The 20,572-nt window shown below is 46.9% G+C and overlaps 1 protein-coding gene across 2 annotated transcripts in view; it reads left to right on the forward strand.

The window, feature by feature from the left end:
• The window catches only part of Cacng5 (calcium voltage-gated channel auxiliary subunit gamma 5), a 38,808-nt gene extending 19,266 nt beyond the window's left edge, over nt 1-19,542 (forward strand). Inside the window, exons 2-6 of one of the 2 annotated variants that reach the window (XM_023563391.2) lie at nt 10,183-10,426; nt 11,729-11,815; nt 13,293-13,433; nt 16,432-16,577; nt 16,841-19,542. In XM_023563391.2, the coding sequence (XP_023419159.1) occupies nt 10,225-10,426; nt 11,729-11,815; nt 13,293-13,433; nt 16,432-16,577; nt 16,841-17,098 (834 nt within the window). In that variant the 5' untranslated portion in view covers nt 10,183-10,224 and the 3' untranslated portion in view covers nt 17,099-19,542. The remainder of the gene's footprint in view (nt 1-10,182; nt 10,427-11,728; nt 11,816-13,292; nt 13,434-16,431; nt 16,578-16,840) is intronic. The other variant, XM_003465939.5, reaches the window with a different exon arrangement.
• The last annotated feature ends 1,030 nt before the right edge of the window (nt 19,543-20,572 follow it).

A 20,572-nucleotide genomic window follows, 5' to 3' on the forward strand; every position in this document is an offset into this window, starting at 1 on the left:
AGAAAAGCTTATCTTTCAAAAATGAAGAAAAGAAATTTTTAAAAAATGAAGATGGAATAAAGATAAGCCAGATGAACAAAACCTAAGGGAACTGATTACTGGAAGAAGCACCTGACAAGAACTGCTACAAGAAGTTCTTCAGGCTAAAAGAAAGGGACACCAGTCATTAATTTGAATGCTCAAAGTAAAGCAGCTCAGTGGTGTAGGTGCTTGCCCAGCAAGCATAAGATCATGAGTTCAATCCCCGGCACCCCCCCAAAAAAGGTTAACCCTGATAGGGTTAGATCGATTATTTTTACGTCTATATCTGGTAATCTGGGTGATTCTTTAAAGATAACTATGCAAAATAACAACCTTTATTAGGTTCCGACCACCTTGTTTTGAAAGCCTCTGTAGTTATTGCTTTGGGTGTTTTGTTATTGCTATTTGTCTCTTTTTTTCTTGTATTCTTTTGTTTTGTTCTGCTTTTCTCTCTTTAAAATAAAGAAAAAAAGAAGAAAAAGTACAACATCAGGAAAAGTAATAATGCAAGTAATTGCTAGAAACAGTATCCTTGCACATTTTTTTCCCTTGACAGGTATAAAACAATCCGTCTACACTTGTACTGTTGGGCTTTCCCAGAACTGTAATGTATTTGACAACAATAGTGCAAAGGCTGTGGGAAGAGAACAAAGCAGTATTGGAAATGTGACAAGGAGCCGTAACTCAAATTCACAGAACAAATGAAGAGAACCAGAAAGAATTCATTAAAACACCAATACAGCAAAGTCCAAAAGCAAAGGGAAAGCTACATGCACCTATCGTGTGTCCAGCCGGAGTCCTACTTTATGTTTCTTATAAACGTTAGTTTGTTTATTGTGGACACTCTCTGAAGAGACATTATCATCATCATCTCTATTTTAATTTTACCATGAAGGATCCGGAGGATTCAGTGAGTTAATGTGTTGATTGCCAGGACGGCATCTGGCAGTGGGTCCTGGGGCCATGGAGGGGTGCAGGCGAGAGAAATGCAGATGGCACCCTCAGGAGCCCAGTGAGGGGACGCCTAGCCACTGCCCCCACAGGCTTCCGCAGTGGACAGTGACAGATGATGAGGTCACCAGAACTACGTCAAGTCTGAATGCTGCTCCTGTCTACATACCTTAAGACGCAGGTTTCAGAGTCGTTTTCCAGCTCTTATTGGTTTTTATTGCACCCAGGGCCACAGGGGAAGGGAGTGTTGAATGCTTAGCCAGAGCTGCAGGGGATGAGACCAGGAAAAGGTGTGGCGGGAGTTGACTGTCATTGCCAACGATTAAGTCTTCCGGGCATCCAGTTACACAGTTTGTAACACTGTTCTCAACATAAAGGAAAAAGGAAGCATGGAATCCTCTCCAGCCTCTTCAGACTTTTTACATTTTATATATTTGTTCTCTTTATTTTCAGCAGGAGGACTGATCTAATGCACATAGTTAATCATAGCCAGAATGGCTTTTCAACAAGCTACTTACACAGCCAAAAATGGCTTTTTAAAAAATTTCCATGGATGGATTACTTTTTAATCAGGAGCAAACTGTTTTAATTGTTATGGTTGCATCATAAACATAAATATTTGGTATTTCCTACACATCTATCTTCATGTTTAAAGGATTGTCCTGGCTATTGGCAAATGTTTCTTCCCCTAGACTAATCCCAGAAGCATGAGTTGTCTTCTGAAGAGAACATACTGCACTGATTTTGCAGACTGGAGGAGATTTGACACCTTTATGATATTGTCTTTCTATCTTAAAAAATCTTATTTATCAATCTTTTATTACGTTTCCAAGAGTTTTAAGATTTTATGTAGCATTAGCATGTAACTTAGTAAATTTATCTCCAATAGCTTACCATTTTGTTGCTACCTAGGATTATTTTTATGCAGTAGATGTTCCAACTGTCTAGTTTGTATATGGCCAAATACACACACACACACACACACACACACACACACACACACACACATATGTTTTGTTTCCAACCATTTATCACATTTAGATTATTTTTAGTGGTGATTTTTTCTCAGCTGATACTGACCAGGGCATGTTTATGTCTTGCTCATGTGATGACAAAAATGAATCTGAGAAAGTTTCAAGTCACTGGTTATGTTAGTCAGCTTTCTCTTACTATAACAAATAACTGAGCTAGTAAACTTACAAAGAGAAAAGGTTTGTTTTGGCTCACGGTTTTGAAGGCTCCATTCTGTGATTGGTTGGTCCCCATCTTGGACCTGTTACAGCACAGCATTAGAAGAGTACATGGTGGAACAAAATGTTCACCTCAGGGTCAAAAGCAAAAGAAGGAGGAAGAAGAGGAGGCTGTGTCTCCAGATCCCCTTCAAGAGTGTGCTCTCACTGACTAAAGACCTTCTATTGGGACTCACCTCTTAAAAGAACCCCCATAGCACCACCCTGGGGGGCCAAGCCTTTACCACGTGGACCTTCAGGAGACATTTAAGGTCAATGCTGTAGCACCAATAGAAGGCATCTGGCTGTAGAGGGGAAGCCCCCGCACTTTCTGGAGCATTGGCATTAGCCTGGGAGTCTTAATCTAGCAAATCTGACTGATGGAGCCAGCAGCAATCAGCTGAGCAGAGCCCGGGTGCCAGGTTTTCAGGAAAGAGGGGTGGGCTCTTCTGCACTGAGGCGGGGAGGAATTCTGCATAGGCAAACTAGGATCATTGGTGTGCTTATCCTGCAAGGGTGGGAATACCTCTGAGTCTTTTAGCCTCACAGAGTGCTAATGGCTCTTCCTTTAGAAATTCCATTTGCAAGAATTTATCCTGAAAAAAAAAAAAACTTACAGATGCCTACAGATGTTTAGTAGTATGTTTATTTATTGTTTGCAATTAGGGAAATTAAAAAGAAGCTTAGCTGTTCCATAGTATGGAAATAGTTTTGATATAGATGCAAATCAGAGAATATGTATTATGAAGCTACTAAAATACTGCAGAAAATATTGATGCTATTAGGTAAATAATATCAAACTACTCTGGTATATACGATACCATTTTTGATGCATACATCAGCTTACATTTCTGCAAAGAAAATAATACTCATGAGGTGATCACCACAATTGCGACTTGTTTAATGCCACAGAATAGATGCCTCTTGCCCTGGACTAGTTGCCCATAGCCATGACTTTAGAGAAATATCGTGGATGCGCTGTAAGGCATCTTGCTGGGCCGTCAACAAAGTCATGATTGTCTTTCTTTCCAGTTGGACTTCTGTTGGCAAGAGCAGAGATCTTGCTGGTTCCCCAGGATGCCACTAGGTCCCTACAGAAATGGGTCCATCATTTGCCTCCTGCCAAGTGAAGGGTGAGGAATTTTATAGACATAACCTCCACTCCAGGAAGTTTGGGGACACAGTGTGACAGGGTTGTGCCAGAGCTCCATAGCCTCAAATCCTGGCAGGCAGGGTGACTGTGGATTTGCTCTTAGTCTTTGGGGACAGAGTACTTAAAATGCAGAGCATACCCCTTGGAGCTGGCCTTTGTCAAAGGACAGTGAGTCCTCAGCCAGCAGTGCTCAGCAGTGAGCATCAACCATGTGGGACAGAGAGGCTGGTACAGCAAGCAGGAAAAACAGGCCTCTCATCAGCTCGCCAGCCAGAGGGTTCATGACCACCTGATGGAAGGCGTATCTCTAACCAAGAAGGACTAAATGAAGGAGGGTAGGCGGTAATGGCACTAAGGTGTCCAGACCTGAGGAGATACATTCCATTTGGATGCTAGGCTCCTGCTGTGCCTGACACCTAGGGTGCACTCTTTCTGTTAGCCGTTCTATATTTACTGTCTCTAGATGACACTTCCCAGCAGGAAGACATTCTACATCATTATACAGGGACATTTCCTCTTCATATGAGAAAACCGAAAGCTCCTCCAGATGACTGATAAGAAGGTAAGAAAGGAGATGGGAGTTAGAACAGAAAGTAGAAAGTTCTGCAGGGAGAAGCCGCCGTGTGAGAGAAGGCTGGGGACATGGATGGGGAGGAGAAAATCTGGGCCATTTTTCCCCTTTGCAGGATGAATTCACCTTATTAAATTCTGCTCTATATTTACCATTCTGGGTATCGAATTATATTGCTTCCTTATCCCAGCATCGTACCAAGGGGGCAAGATGGAGCCCCCCCTTATTTGATTAGATTTTCATAAATCCTCACAATAACTCTTATGGAGTTACCCCCGTTTTACAGATGAAGAGTCTAAGGTTCAGAGCAGTGATGTGACTTGTTCAGGATGGTCTGTAGGAGGGCCATCACCCCACTCAGATGTGTCTGATTCCATGGATTAAACCGTGACCCTCAGGCCCTCTATCACTCAGTTATGTTCTGTGTGAAGTCACACCTTGAGTTCACAGTGTATCTGGGGTGAGAAGAAGATGCTAATTGAGTACAAAGCTATTTTGGTAACTTCTGCTGTGTGTCAAATTCCCTCAAAAAATATTGGTATAAAACACTGATGATTTTGTTTTGCCCGTGATGTAGGGGTTCAGGAATTTAAGAGTCTTCAGCTGGGCAGCTCTTGCTGTTAGTTTCTCAGACCGATGCAGAGAGACATTGGCTGAGCACAGTCATCCAAAGGCCCAGCTGGGCTGCGCCGTCCATCCAGGATGCCTCCGCTCTGTGACTGGCAGCGCATTCTGGCTGTTGGCTCAAACCCAGCTGGCTGTCAAACAGTGGAATCTGTCCTGAGCCTCTAAAGCAGTGGTCTCAACCAGGGTGAATTTGCCCCCAAAGGGACATTTTTACCTGTCAAAAACTGAGGGTGTTGTTTGCATTGAGCAGATAGAATCTCAGGATGCTGATAACCATTCCATAATGCAAATGCCAGTCCCCTGCAATGAACAGTCTCTCCGAGCCTAATGTCAACAAATAGGGCTGAGGTTGAAAAAGCCTGACTTAAAACATGGTAATATCAATGTAGACAGACTTCTTCAGGAGTTCCAAGAGAACCAGATGGAAGCTGCTGTGTGTATTTCTCTTTTTCTATCCTCTTCTTTTTTTCTTTCTTTCTTTCTTTTTTTTCCTCACCAGTTAGGAGGTGGGATACTGAGATACTGAGGACAGAATCCGGGATGCTTTATCCGTGAGCTGTATCTCCAGCCCTTTTTAATTTATTTTGTGATATATGCTCACAAAGTGGTCCAGGCTGGCCTTGAACTTGTAATCCTCCAGCTTCAACCTCTTGAATACCTTGGGTTACAGGTGTTTGCTACTGCACTTGGCCACCACCTGTCTCCTTGTGAGCCAGTCCCAGAAGGTCTCTAGCATCATTTCTGTATATTTTATTGACCAATGCAGTCACAAAGCTTGCTAGACTCAAGGTGAGAAGACATGGACCGCAGTTCTCAATGGGAGAAATGTCAGAACACCTGTGAACCACTGCAGAAGATGGGATGGCATCATGGGAGCAGGCAGGGCCATGAGAACCCTGGGGCTGTCCTCCGATCACCAGCTAACCCTGCTGGGTACTGGCTAAGCTGTCACTGAGTCACTGAATCAGCCCACAGGAGCATCTTCAAGGTTTTGAAGCCTTGTAAAGAATTCATGTTCCCTAAACCTTTCTTCAGCAAAACACTACTGGGGCTCCTCCAGACCTGTAGGAAGCAGAGCAGGTGTCTACATTTGACCGTCCTTATACTTCCTCTCTGCTCTTTTCCTATGAAGCTACATCCAGCCTTCCTCTAGCCCAATAGCTGGACTTCCACGTACCCCTGTAACCTTACCTACCCCTGAGTCCCTGAGCACCTCATTGAAAGTCCTTATATTATTGACTTGGGCAGAGAAATGTGCTATTAGCGATTTAATCTCCACATGACATTTCTCCCTAATTGCAAGTCACAGATGATAATTAGCTACTGCTAATTCCTGATAATTAACAAGCTAATACTTAGAGGTAATGACACCAGGTAATCATCTTTAAAAACTCAAAGCTACTGAGCTCCTGAACACCGTTTCCAAAGGGTGACCTTGCGTCTTGGTATCTCCAGCCAGGAATTAGCAGTAGCCCTGCGTTTTTGTTTCTGACAGCAGTGGTTGAGAATTGACCTCTCTATTCTTAATTTAATTTTCCTTTCTGGCTTTAGAATAAAGATTCTTTTGGAACCTTTGTTGAGTATAGAAAAGTATACAGAGCATAAAACATATAAATATAAATATAAATATAAAATATATAATCTTATTACCTGGAAGTATTCGTCATCGACATTTTGGTTTATTTATTCCCAGTCTCATTTTTCACAGAGGCTTACATTAAATGCATGGTTTTACAAATAGATTTGTTCAGTGAACATTATAGGGTAAATATCTTCTTGGGTAGTGGCATTTTACTAAAAAAAAAGTCTGCTTCTCCATCAGAAAATTATATGAATGTAGAAGTGGGCTGCGAATCACAAGATGGAAAAGCATCTCTGCAAAAGCAGAGACTGAAGCGAGTTCTCCTGCTTACGCTGGGACTAAGACTCCATTCCTGAGCCGAGCATCTCCAAGGCGCCTCCTGAAGACTTTGGGTGGGCAGATGTAGTCACACAGCTGTAGTCACATGGGTGGCAAATGGCTGGACAGCCATAAAATAAAATACAACGGTGCTGTTTGTAGAGAAGGAAAATACAGATACATTCCTCTTTCTGTGTTATTTCCCATGCAATACAGAGAAAATACTATTACATAAGCATTCACAATAATCACCTGCCAAGTCCGTCTCTCCAAGTAGCAAGTGGGGTGATCTCAGATACTCCCATTTCCTGGAACTTCATTACCGTAAGTGAGAATTGAGGGGAATATTCTTCCTGCCCCCTACCAGGTGGTTTTCTGAATCAGAACTGCTGAGTCATGGTGTGCCACCATGAAAGTGATGCCAGAAGGTCTGTTCCATGGTATCCCACAGGAATCCCCAAAGCATAAAGTGATAGACCTTAGGCAGCACATCGCCATTTAGAAAATTTTCCAAATATTGTGTCATATATTTCTAGATTCCCTAAGTGACCTACTTCATCCCAACACTCTTGAAACCCACTTATTTCTTTAGTAAAGGACAGTATCATCCAAACCCAGGTTTTGGAGTTAGATCCAGTTTAAATCTACAATCTGTCCCACAGCAATGATTGCTTGTAGACTACTGGACATCTTCAAACCCTTGTTTCCTCATCCATGAAATGGGGCTAATTCTGCCCCCTCATGGGTCATTATGAGGTCCTGGTAAGATATGGTGCATAAAGGGCTTTGCACAATGCCTGACAGTTAACCAGTCCTCAGTTAACAATAGTTATTCATAAATAAACATGATGACACAATGCATAACTATATAGAGTACATTAGCAGCACACATAGCATTTTTTTTTTATCAGTACCAAAGATCGAACTCATGACCACAGGCTTGCAAGGCTGGCATTTATGCTTTGAGCTAACCGCTCAAAGCCCCTACACATATAGTTTTGCGATGAGTAGTTTTCACCCCACGAGGAGTATCACAAATCTATTACATACTCAGGAAATAAGACTCTTGGGGTTTTCCTAAGAGCGCTGCAGGCTTTGAGGTCTGCTGCTGTAGAGCTGGACAGGCAAGGTCACCTTCAGCCTCTTCTTTTATGATTTGCTTTTATAGATTCAGATCCAATCCTCTCTCCACTTTTATCTCTCCAAATCTCCAAGACATGAATCTTTCTCATCTCTTTGCCAAGTCTAACATTAAAATTGGCTGTGCAGCCTCTGCCAGGCAACAGCTGCTGTATTTGAGGAGCTCTGTCTGATCCGTCTGCTCCACAAGAAGCAGGCTTAGTCCATTGTTGCCTTGTATTAAGGCCTTGCACCAGGCTCAAGCTTTAGATTTCCAAAGCATAGTTGTAGCTGCCTTTGTGTAATTGCCAGCAACCGTGTGCAGCGGGGCAGGATAGGTCTTCCTGCTCTTTGCAGAAAGCAGCATGGTTCCCAGAGTAGATCTTGCAGAATGGGTGTCATTTTGTGGTGAAGGAATTTTGGAAAATTCCAGAATAAGCAAAATGAAACATACTTTAACATAATGTGCAATGGGATTATTCAAGAGTAAAAAGGGCCAAGGATTTAGCTCAGCAGCATAAGCACCTGCCTTGCAAGCACATGGTCGTGAGTTCAATCTTTAAAAGAGTTAAATGCAGTACTTCTCGAGTTTCTTTTTCTAACCAGAATCCCCTCTCTTTTTTTGGAATATTCCATAGAACTATCACTCTACCTTGACCCTCTTGTGTGTAGAATAACTTGGTGTTTCCTTTTTCCCTTCTTCCTTATGCCAGTGCATGGAGGGATATGGTCCCTGCCTTACTGACGTGTTGTCCTTGCAGAGGTGACATGCGCATGCGCACACCTCCAGCAACCTTGCATGGGGTTCCTTCTGTAGATCAGCTCTCACACAGTCAGGGGTTGGAGTACAGCTAGTGCTGTGCAATCGGGGCCAGCACACCCCACTTCCAGGAAAGAGTGCTAATCTCTCCCGCTCTTCCTTCCTAAGACAGCTCAACTCTGTTGTCAAACAGCTTCTGTCCCTACTCAGCTGTCTCAAATATCTACTTGTGCCTCATATCTTAGCTGAGACATGACACCATCCTTGGGTAGGGCCTCTGGGACATCAACAGGATCCTAGGCTTGGCAGACCTCTGCAAGGCTGCTGTACCTTTCTCCTGAACTTGGCAACATCCTCTTTCAAAATCCCTGGCTTTATGATAGTAAAGCCTAGCTCGTTGACACGTGACACTCACGGGCTGCATTGCCCAGGCCTACACTCTCCTGTAGGTGGCTCATCACTTATTTGCTTGGCACAGTGCTTCTCAGAATTCAGCAGGCAGACAGCTCACCAGGATGGTGTTAAAAATGTGATTCTGATTTTTAAAGTTGGAGACTCTCTAACCAACTAACTCTGCTTTTCTGACCAACTGATGCTGCTGGCCCACGGACCACACTTGAATAGGAAAAACCAATCATTACTTGAGGTTTATATTAGTATTACGTGGGAGCATTTTAAATTAAAAATACCATTGCAGGCCAGGGAGATAGCTCAGCAGCACAGTGCCTGCCTGGCAAGCTCGAGGGGTGAGTTCAGTTCCCAGTACCAAAAATAAAAAGGGCCAGGGATTTAACTCAGCGGCTTTAGCATAGCTGCAGAAGCACTTGCCTGGCAAGCACAGTGAGGTCGTGAATTTGATCCCTGGTATCAAGTAAAATAAAATACCATTACTCAGGCCCTAATGGAAACCATCTGTACCCACATCTCTCTGAAAGGTGCCCAGGGATTTATAGACACTCCCTGGTGATCCTGGGTGTTGGCCAGAGCTCAGAACCCAGTGGAGCTTTGAGTTCTGGGGCTGGCATCACACCTGCATGATTTCTCCACTGTCTCCCTGCTCCCAAAAAAGTGCTCGGCTTCCATAGACAGCAGTGAATGAGCTTTCAACTTCTCTCTGACTGGTTCACATCTGGCTCCTGCCAATGTGCTACTCTGGGCGGGCAGGACTGGATGCATCTCTAACCAGATGGATTAAGGAGGCCCACTGAACTTGGCCTGTACTGTGGATTCTTTACTGTGTCAGCCCAGTGCTACCAGTGATTAGTCACTTGAGTTAGATACTTCCCCCAAATCTCCTTCTCTGCCCCCTCTGCTTCTTCACCAGGTTGCTGCCACCTCATGTCTGGAACCTGATGCTGCCGGACAGCATCTGAGCCTCAGAATCCTTCTCAACCCAGGAAAGCCCAGCCAACAGTTATCTTTTCCTTTCTTCCTGTCTGTTGCATCTATTATGGCCTTCACTGGGCTGCATTCAATTGCTTTGGGAGTGTTTATGTTTCTTGTAGATGGAGAACTCTTCAAGGGCAAGCAAAGAGTCAAATTCATCTTTGTAGTTCCTATGTCTGCCTCAGTGGTTTGCTGAATGAATGAATGATTGAATGAATGACTAATAATACACAGCAGAGAGGATTCAGAGAAGACAAGGGGATCTTTCAGTGACTTGAAGAGAAAGCTGTGGGTTTCCTGCAAGGCAGAGGGGTAGCCCCTCTGATGCAGTGGCCTGGCACATAGACTTGGTGGTTTCTAATCATCCACTGGGTTGGGAGGGTGACTTTCATTACTATCCGAGGGCCTCTCTGCTCAGCCTTCTCAGGACCATCGTCACCTGCTCGCTCTCCTTTTTCCCCCCAGAGCCCACTCTGTGCTGCTGGCCACCCGTGAGCATCCAACGAGATGAGCGCCTGTGGGAGGAAGGCCCTGACCCTGTTGAGCAGCGTCTTCGCCGTATGTGGTCTGGGCCTCCTGGGCATTGCTGTCAGCACTGACTACTGGCTCTACCTGGAGGAGGGAGTAGTCCTGCCTCAGAACCAGAGCACCGAGGTCAGGATGTCCCTGCACTCAGGCCTCTGGCGGGTCTGCTTCCTGGCAGGTAAAGGTACCTGGGTTTGGGGATGGCCCTGCCTTCAGGAAGGCCTGACAAGAGGTTCTTCCCTGGGGAGACAAGCTGCAAGGCAACGGTTTGCCCTGGGGGGTTTTCAAAACCCTAGGAATTTCGGGCTGCACCAGCAGCCCCATTTCAAACTCTGACTGTGATTAGCAACAGCCATTTGACAAGCCGAACTCCTCTAGGACGGCCTTCACCATCTGCCTCCAGGGCTGCAGGAGAATCACCTGACATGGGTTTCAGATACTCCTGCGCATTTTGGTCCTGGAACTGTGGGTCTCCTGCGGTCCTTCCAACAGCGCTGCAAGGCAGACTTGTTGTTTCTGCTTTACGATGAGGAAACAAAGACCTGGCAGATTAGGTGACTCTGCCTAACTCAGCTGCACTTGGACCCACTAGTTTGCAGAGTGGGCAACTCTATTTTTCTGTTCCACTGTCTGGACTGACACAGAGTAAACCCAAATGCAGGTCCTTCCAGCTCTGTTTCGATTCTGCCCACCTATACCTCCATCAGCTCCGCTGAAACTCTGGGACTTGCTTCTCCAAGAGCTCTGCCCTTTATCCCTTTTTCATGGTCCCACATGAACCCACACATAAAAGCCCCCCCCCCGGGTGCACGGCCATGAGTCTGGCAGTAAGACTCGGCTGGTCAGGACAAACACAGCAGAATCACTGGGCTCTGCCTGTGTTGCCCTATAACCCACGTGTGCTTGGGAGGAGGCAGGATTGCTCCTCCAGGTTTTATGGCAAGGCTTTGGGGATGGGATGGTGGCCGGGTGAAATTTAGCAGGGGACACTTTGGAAATGAAGAGCATCCATCTCCGCCCTTAGCTCCCACTGCTCCAGTGTGGCCTTGGCTTCTGCTTATCCTCAAGTGTGAAGTCACCAAGACTTGGTTTCTAAAGTGGCTGACAAAGCTTTGGGGCTTTGTTCAAAGATACCCACATTTGTGAGTCTAAGTCAGCCAAGTACCGTCCATTGTGGGTGTGGAGTCGCAGTGCTGACCTCCCTCCTGGAAGGACGGGATCTGAGGACACGTTTCTCATCTATGCTGTAGGGCACCAGCCAGGGCCACCATCAGGAAGGACCTGATCTGGGTTTTCTCTGTGTCATTTCTTGGACAGTGGGACAGAGAAGCTGCTAAGTATTTCCTATCCTTCGACTTCCTATGGTTTATATCCAGCCTAAGTACAAAGATACTGCAGGTCAGAGATCCTGGAAGCTTTTGGAAATCCTGTTTGAGCACACTAAGCTCAAGAAGAGCTTCACTATGTATAACTCTCATCTCCACAGGTGAGGAACGAGGACGCTGCTTCACCATAGAGTACGTGATGCCCATGAACTCCCAGCTGACGTCGGAGTCCACGGTCAATGTTCTAAGTAGGTGTCTTGAATGTTCCAATCTGGCCCACTGATTGGACAGAGAGGAGCAGGGTAAAGCAGGGTGACCAGCATATTCTCAAGCACTAAAGCCTAGCTAGGCACAGTGGTGCATGCCTGCAATCCTAGTCCTCAGTGTTGGGAGACTGAGGCAGGAGGATCACCATGAGTTCAAGACCAGCCTGGTCTACATAGTGAACTCAAGATCAGCCTGTGAGACATAGTGAGACCCTGTCTCAGAACAAAACAAAAGCTAACACCTTAGCCTCAACTGGCCGTGCAGGCCTGGGTTCTCTAGAGCTTGCTCTTCCAATTAATTTTCCAGTGGAGGAAATGAGTTGCTGGAGTCTCATAGCTGTGACTTCAGCAATTGAGAAATGTGTTCATATCCAAGGAACTGAACCAAACTCTCTGGACTGCAATAAGACTGATTTCATGATCTTGACCTCATCAGCAGTGTTCTGACCCGAAAGTGAACTTGCAATATTGCGATACAGTTCTGATCCAAGTCCCTTGGTACTTGGTATATGAAGGAGTTGGTTCTGGAACCCATTGCAGATACAAAAAATCAAGAAATGTCTAAGTTCCTTATGTAATAGCATTATATTATATAATCTGTATGTATCCTCCCTATACTTTACATCATCTATAGGTGTTATATCACCCACTGCAATGTAAATGCTTTGTAAGTAGCAGCTACACTGTCTTATTTAGGGTGTAATGACTAAAAAGTCTGTACATGTTCAGGCCAGCTGCATCCATTGTAAGTGTCACTATACAGTGCACCTCAGCAACAACCCAGGAGGAATAGCAAAGACACTCCTATCACTTGGACAAAGACCAGACATTGTGTGCATGCATTGTGCGCGTGTTACTGAGGACTGAACCCAGGACCTACACACCAGAGCTACTGCCCCAGCCCATTTTTAAAATTTTATTTTGAGGCAGGGTCTTGCTAGGTCACTAAATTGCCCAACCTGGGCTGAACTTCAATCTTCCTGCCTCAGCCACCCAGACAGGCATGTACCACCATGCCTGGTTAGAAAAATTCTTTATTACATAACAGAAATGATGCCCATGTAATTACAAATGGAAGAAGCCAGTGACTGCTCTCTGTGCCGCTCCAAGCAGCCCCTAACACATAGAAATGAAGATTCCCCAGGGAGAGGCAGCAAGATCAGGTGACCAGGCCCTTCCACAGCTGCCACATCTGCAGACAAAGTAGATTCCCGGGGGAAAGTGCGGTATGCCTGAAGGTTATGCTGAGAGTTGAAGTCAAGCCTTCCTCCCCTGCCTCAGGAGCAAAAATCCTGCCTGCTCTGAGACATCCTCAGTCCCCTGTGGGGTGCAGGTCCTGGGAACTCATGCAGGAGTAACTCTGAGGGCTAAGTAAGCACTGCCACTCTCTGCCTGAGAGAAGGACCAGCAGGTAGAGCTTCTGGAGGCTGACAGCCTGTTCCTTTGTCCTCTTGATTAGAAATGATTCGCTCGGCCACGCCATTCCCTCTGGTCAGCCTCTTCTTCATGTTCATCGGGTTTATTCTGAGCAATATAGGACACATCCGTCCGCACCGGACAATCCTGGCCTTTGTTTCTGGCATCTTCTTTATCCTCTCGGGTAAGCTGTCTTGTTTTCCTTTCATGCTGCTACACTTTGATATTTAACTCCTGGACAATTCTGCTCTGGGAATTCCTGGTCACGGCTGTGGGTCAGTCCCTGATACTGCAAACAGGACAAGTCAAGTCGGTGACCCAAGAAAACTGAGTCAGAGCTGCAGGGAACTTCTGATAACCCCAGACCTACTCATGAGCTCCCAGAAGAGCTGAAGAGTTCTCTCTTGGAACCCTGGATGGCTGGCCAGGAGCCCTGGCTGGCTTTCCCTGGGCAGAAGTGGGAAGGGAACCCAAGGGCTCGCCTCACTCTGTACATCCCTACTGCCCCCCTACCCCCCGGTGGTGATAAGAATCCCTGTTGTTGGAGGAACCGTGTCTTCATGTTCTGATGAAAAAGAAATTCAGTCTGCCTTTGAGCAATGGTCCCTTGAGCCCTGGACCTCATCTACCCTCAGAAGATTGTCCCTCATCTACCATGTCCCAGTAGGCTGGGCCCATGAAGGCCCTGAAGCACAGACCTATTTTTCTGGACCAGCATCAGGCTATCCTTCATTCACTGAATCGCTGTATCTACCAAGCTCTGTTCTGGCTGCTGGCAGAGTGTGGAGGGAGACACAGACAAGTAGAGAAGAAAGAGGGCCTGAAGAAAACCATGCCCAGGGTCGGCACGGTCAGCAAGGGGTAGGAGCAGTGGTGGGAACTCAGAGCAAGGGCTGCTTGGGGAAGATGACCAGAAAGGGAACCAAGGGCTGAGAGGAGAGCAGGCAAGAAACAAGGCTAGCATGGGATGCAGGGCTGTCCTAGGGAGAAGAGAGGATGAAACACGGGGAGGGCAGGGAAGTATTAAACATCTTCCAGTGGACCTGAAGAGAAACGGGTGAAGGTGGAGCAGGGAAGGTGCTTGAGGTCATCCTATCGCTCCGAGGATTTTGAGCCAAGAAGTGTCATGGTTGGGTTGGATGTTGGAACATCCACTCTGGAGAATGGAGGACAGAAGGATACAAGAAAGGAAGTGGGAGACTCAAGAAGGGGCTGTCCCAGGAGCACAGGATAGAGGTGACAGTGGCCCAAACCAGAGATGACGCAGCAGAGTAATGGGGTGGTGTTCAAGGGCTGTTTGGGAGGTAAGCTCAATGGGAGTAGGATTGGGTTTTCCAGGGAGGAGTCATGGGTGAGGGTCAATTTTTCGCTTGGGTGCTGAGGAATGACAGTTCACATCAGCAATGTACAAATCACAGGAGAAAGAATATGTTTGAGCAAAGATCTTGAGCTTAGTGTGAAAAATGCTGGATTTGAGGTATCCATGTGATATCTAGAACATTTATAGAAGGTTGCTAGAGGTCAGTGTCTGGAGCTCATAGGAGCACTAGGACCAATGTAAAAGATTTGGGAGCCTGAGAACAGGAGTGTAAACCATGGACATGGATGTGACTACACCCTGGGAAGATATGGAGAGAGAACAATTGACTTGCAAGAAAAGAGTGACTCTTTGGGGGCATGTTTTTTTAGGTGTCCTGGATTGGCTGATTGGAGCAAGGAGACTGGGAAGGCAGAAGATGCATGAGTGGTTTGACGGATGGATGAAGGGATAGATGGATGGATGGATGGATGGATGGATGGATGGACGGACGGATGGATGGATGGATGGGCAGATGAATGGATAGGTAGGTGAAAGAAAGGAAAAACAGTTTTCGAGCACCAGGTATTCTGACTGACACCTGACTTCTAAGTCCCTTTCGGATCCTTTACCCAACATTTTCTTGTCAGCATAGCTTACGAACCAGGTAGCAGTCAGATTGCCTAATGCCCAAGGAACTATTCTGCTTTTTGCTTTCATGTATTCACCTGTCCACCCACCCATTCTGCCTTCTATCTGTCCGTCCACTTTTAAACCTACTCACCAACCCTCTTCCATCCATCCTGCCACTCTTTCGTCCATCAGTCTAATGTCCTTAATGCCATCAACCCAATTTTCACATCACTTAGCCTGAAAGGTACCGACCCAAGCTTACCTTTCCTTGTGTGTATATCACAATAGCCCAGGCTTTGGGATTTCAGCAGTGGGCTATAGGATCAAACATCCAGAATTGAGAGGACTGAGCTGGTCCACCTGAAACTCTTTAGTGCTAACAGTAGGTAGATGTATTTGGGGGCGGCAGTGATCCAATGTGAGTTAAGTACCAAAGGCTTGAATCAACCTATTTTCCATTAACAGTCATCTTTTGAGTTGCCCCAGTTTCAGAGAATAGTAGGAATGAAATTAAAGCTGAACAGCTCAACGCAAAGTAATTAATTATGTCTTGATTCAATTACAGTTTCTAACTGACGGGACTGATGCTTGAAGTTCATTTGCAGGATGGCAGCAGGATGGGTCCCAGTGGCCTCCTGGTCAAATGCTGGCTGGTATCTGGTCACACTCCCTTTACTTATCCTGCACGAAGATCCCAGGCCACTCCCTGTGGTCATGTGGGCTGCACAGACTTTGTCCCACGTTGGTAGACCACAGAGATGTGGACCGCCTGCTCCTGGAGACAGGTGTACACCCTGAGAACCCCGCTGAGGAAGTATCTTATTCCTCAGTATGGTCAAAGCCACTTGCTACTTTAGTGGTTCACATGAATGTAACCCAGGGAACTTTGAAGACAGTACAGTTGTCTGGTCCCAGCACAGCCAGAGTGAAAGAGAATGTACAGGGCTGGTGCTCAGGTAGGTCCATCAGACAAGTGTGGGCTACTGGGTGAGAACCACTGAGCGTGGCCCATGGCTCGAGAGGGTGGATGGACAGGGAGCTTTCTTACCTGCATCTGTCTACTGTGGAGGAAGTGCTGGTCTAGACATGGTCCTGAGGAGGCTCCTTCTCACTCTCAGTCTCCAAAAGGAATGCACTGTGACACAAGGCTGATGGCTCTGTTCTTGATTGACGCCACAGCAGCAAAATTTGGGGGTCTCTCTGCTGAGCTGAGCTGAGCTGAGCTTGCCCGTCTCTCCCTTCTTTTACCCAGGCCTCTCTCTCGTGGTGGGCCTGGTCCTCTACATCTCCAGCATCAACGATGAGATGCTCAACAGGACCAAGGATGCAGAGACCTACTTCAACTACAGATATGGATGGTCATTTGCCTTTGCTGCCATCTCCTTCCTTTTAACAGAGGTAACCTGCCCTGCTGCCCTGTGCCACCCTGGGTGGGTAGAGATGGGCACTGCCACACTGGGCCACTCGCTGCACATCCCTTCTCCTTCCCAGAATGTGCCACACTCTGGCCTTTCCAGGTCTCCTCCATGTGGGCCATCTCTAGGCCCACTCCTGCCCCCCACATCCACCCCACTCAGCATGTGTGCCTTCCTTGGCTGTGCACCACGCTGACCTCAGCAGAGCCCCTGCGTGAGCGCTCTTCTGCTTCCTTCTCACCGTAGAGTGCAGGCGTGATGTCAGTGTACCTGTTCATGAAGAGGTACACGGCCGAGGACATGTACAGGCCTCATCCTGGCTTCTACCGTCCACGTCTGAGCAACTGCTCTGATTACTCGGGCCAGTTCCTGCACCCGGACGCCTGGATCCGAGGCCGCAGTCCCTCGGACATATCCAGTGATGCCTCCCTGCAGATGAACAGCAACTACCCAGCCTTGCTCAAGTGCCCTGACTATGACCAGATGTCTTCTTCTCCCTGCTGAACCCTCCCAACACCCCCAGCTGGGACTGAGGACAGCCTAGAACCCCTTCCCTTCTGCCCTGCTGGGCCCTGAGCCCCGGGCCATCTCCTGCTTAGCCATGGTTACTTCACCTTGTTTTTCCCCTGCTTTTCCCAAAGCAGCTCTAGGTCGCACCCTGTTGGAGCCTAGAGCCAAGGAGCACACTGATTGGCCAAAACATGGTAAAGACCCGCCTCTGGAGTGCCAATCCAGCAGTGGCTCTGGGAAGCCTGCACCTCCACACCAGGAGGAAACCTTGTCCCGGTTGATTGTTTCTGAATTCCCATTTTGACAGTCCCAGCCAAGACCACCTCTGAGATGCCAAGTTCCTGACACAGACACAGCCAGGCACGGCTGCCTGCCAAGTGGCCTGGTCCTCATGTTCATGATCCAGGCGGTGAGGACTGCCGTTGACTCGGATACATCCTTTGTCCTTTCTTGTCACCCATCTCCCTCTGCAAAAGGCACCTGTCTGTGCACCCATTCCCAGGGTGTGGCCCCTTCTTCCTCTCAACCCTCCATAACTCAGAGTCCCTGGACCTGGGGCCTGGGTGGGGATCTGTGCAATGCTGATTAAGTCACCAAGAGGTGTTAATGGCTAAAGATGTCTAACACACTTGGCCCCTCGATGACATATTTAATGGGACCTTTACTGCCTTAACCCAAAGAAGTGACTCTGACAATGAGACTCTAAGAACTTGGTTGGTCTGAGTTTATAGTACCAGGCACTGTGTCCAACCCTGGGGGTACCATCCCTGCACACAAGGGCCACATTTCCCATCCAAGGTCTCAAATCTAATCACTAAGGGGACTCTGCCACCAAAGCAGAAAGCAGCTTTCACAGGGGCTGCTTAGGATTTGGAGCCAGATCGGGCGACACCTGGTACATGTTCAGCCTAAACAAGCCAGACTCAGAGTGATCCAGCTGCCCTCCCCAGGATGCTATGGACACTGGGGGGTTGCCAATTTAATCCTAAAGAGGGGAGCATCTGCTCCCTCGTTAGGTGACAGGTAACCAGTAGGAGGCCTCCAGAAGACTAGGTAGCATGAGGTCTGCTTTCCTGGTGGGAAACTGAGCCAGGAGGTTGGCAGCCCTTTCCATGAAGCCCCCAGGGGAAAACCAGCAAAGGAGGATCCACAACCAGCAGAGATCCCGTCGGTTTTCTAGGTGTCGGCTCAGCTTATAGTTTCCATTTTGAGGTTTTTGAATAGCAAAAACATGTTGTGCTCTGATCTACTTGTCTTTTGCTGTTTTTAAGACATCGTCAAGTCCTACATACACAAAGCCATGGAGCGCAACTCTGGGGCTCCAGAAACCAATAGAGGACCCCAGCCAGCCGGTGCCTCCTCAAAGGCACTGGGTTGGTCAGCTCAAGCTGCCGCAAGCTACTCAGACTGAGTGGTTTCAATAACAGAAATTTACCTCCTCACATTTCTGGGGGCCAGAAGTCCATAACCAAATAATCCTCTGACCTGGCTACTTCATAGACCTCTCTGGTGGCCACCTTCTTGCTGTGGCCTAACGTTGTCTTTATGCCCCTGTACATCCAAAGTCCTTGCTAGATCTGAATTCTCCCATGTAAGAATATCAATGAGACTATAATCCCAGACTTGTGGGAGACGGCCACAGGGAGATTGCAAGTTCGAGCCCAGCCTGGGCAACTCAGTAACAAAGGCCCTGGGTCCAATCTCTAGAGCAAAAAGAAGATCAGAAGTAGAACAAACACATTTGGATTACTGGATTAGGACCCATCCTGATTTATTAGAGGAGTAATTTCAGTCTAATTATTTCTTTAACAGTCCTGTCTCCAAATATAATCACAGTCTGAGGTACTGGGTAGGAATTAGGGTTTCAATGAACAAATTTGAGGGATGGCACAGATCATCACAGAGCAGGCAGTTTGTGTCATAGCTGGGTGACTCCATCTATCTCACAGCGTGGTATACGGGAATAATAAGAGAAGCCAGTTTTTGTTCCAGTTCAGCCACTAACTCACCATGGACCCTTGGGCAACCCTTTCTACTCTGAGGGACTTGGTGGAAATTCTCTCCAAGCCCACAGTGCCCACATAACCACCCAGACCCCTAATGATTCAGTTCATCTGGGTCTCATATGCAACCTTTCAGCCCTTGCCTGTAAACCATGAGCAACTACCGTGCCCCAGCTTCCTACTCCATGGGCACCCTTGCAATGACTGTCATCTCCGTGGCTACCATTTACAGAGTAACACCTGTGTCCCCCAGGGCAAAGGAATCGGTCAGCGAGCTTGGAGATGGTTAGGTAGCATTTCCAAGCTGGACAGTTGCTTAGATGTGCAAGGTCATTCACTCCCACAATGCACTTTCTCTAAAACAGTCTTTCTCTGTCACTGTGCTGGGCTTGTTTTTGTGTACCTGAAAAAATAGAATCTACTTCTAAATACAAACTGACTGTTGACTGTGACATCATAGGAGGGGCTTTGCCCAGCCTGGAGGTTGAGCTGCCAGTTAAGGAAACATACAAGTCACATTTCTCTTAGGAACAGGTTCTGGGTCATTTTCCTCTCTCACGGTGAGGTGCGTAAATGTGTTGATAACCATTGCAGTGCCCTTTGATCTATAACTTCATCTCAAAGCTAGAACCTATCTGTAGCCTCTCCACAATCAAAAAAATTTTGTCAAACATTTGTGCATAAACTCAGCTCAGAAATCATGGGGGAGGGCCTCTTCTCAATGTAATTTCTGGTTTTTTTTTAATTTCCTTAAGCACTAGAAATAACATAAAAAAAACTTTGGTAGATTTTTCTTTTCCATCTTCAAAAAATAAGAGGATAATAAACTGAAGTGTCACATATGAGATAATAAATTGACTCCAGGCCTCCAGGAGGGAACAGTTCTGGCCTTGAGTCACTCCCATCTGAGACTCCCCACCCTCCTTGCCCCAATGATGAGTCAGTCACATTTCCTCCACCATGATAGCACTGGATTAGGGACCAGTCTATTTTCAAAGCAACACAGAATTTACAGGGAGGCATTGGGGAGCAAACGTATCCATGGCACAGGCTCAACAGCAACATCCTCAGAGGACCTCGTGGGAGGGAGGCCTCGCTTCGTGTTGGAGTGACTCCCTCTCCTCCCTGGGTAAAAGTGGTTCATTGGAGTTCACTTGGATGTCTATGGAGACAGAGATTTAAGGAAGTGGTCACACAACTGCAAAGACTTGGTGAATCCAGCCAAAATCTAATGGGAGGAGCTGGGGATGTAGCTCAGTGGTGTAAGCGCCTGCCCAGCAAACATGAAAACATGAGATTGATCCCCGGTGCCAAAGGGGAAAAAAAAGGTCTAATGAGAGAGGCTGGTGGGCTGGTGGGGTGAACTAGGAAAGAGTCCTAGTTCAAGACCAGAGGCAGCTTTTTTGCCCTGGACAAGCTCAGTCTTTTTTTTTTTGGTCAGGCTGTCAACTGACAGAAGGAGGCC

This window comes from Cavia porcellus, unplaced genomic scaffold (assembly GCF_034190915.1).
Source record: "Cavia porcellus strain 051 isolate PalLab524CR breed Dunkin Hartley unplaced genomic scaffold, mCavPor4.1 scaffold_32, whole genome shotgun sequence".
NCBI lineage: Eukaryota > Metazoa > Chordata > Mammalia > Rodentia > Caviidae > Cavia > Cavia porcellus.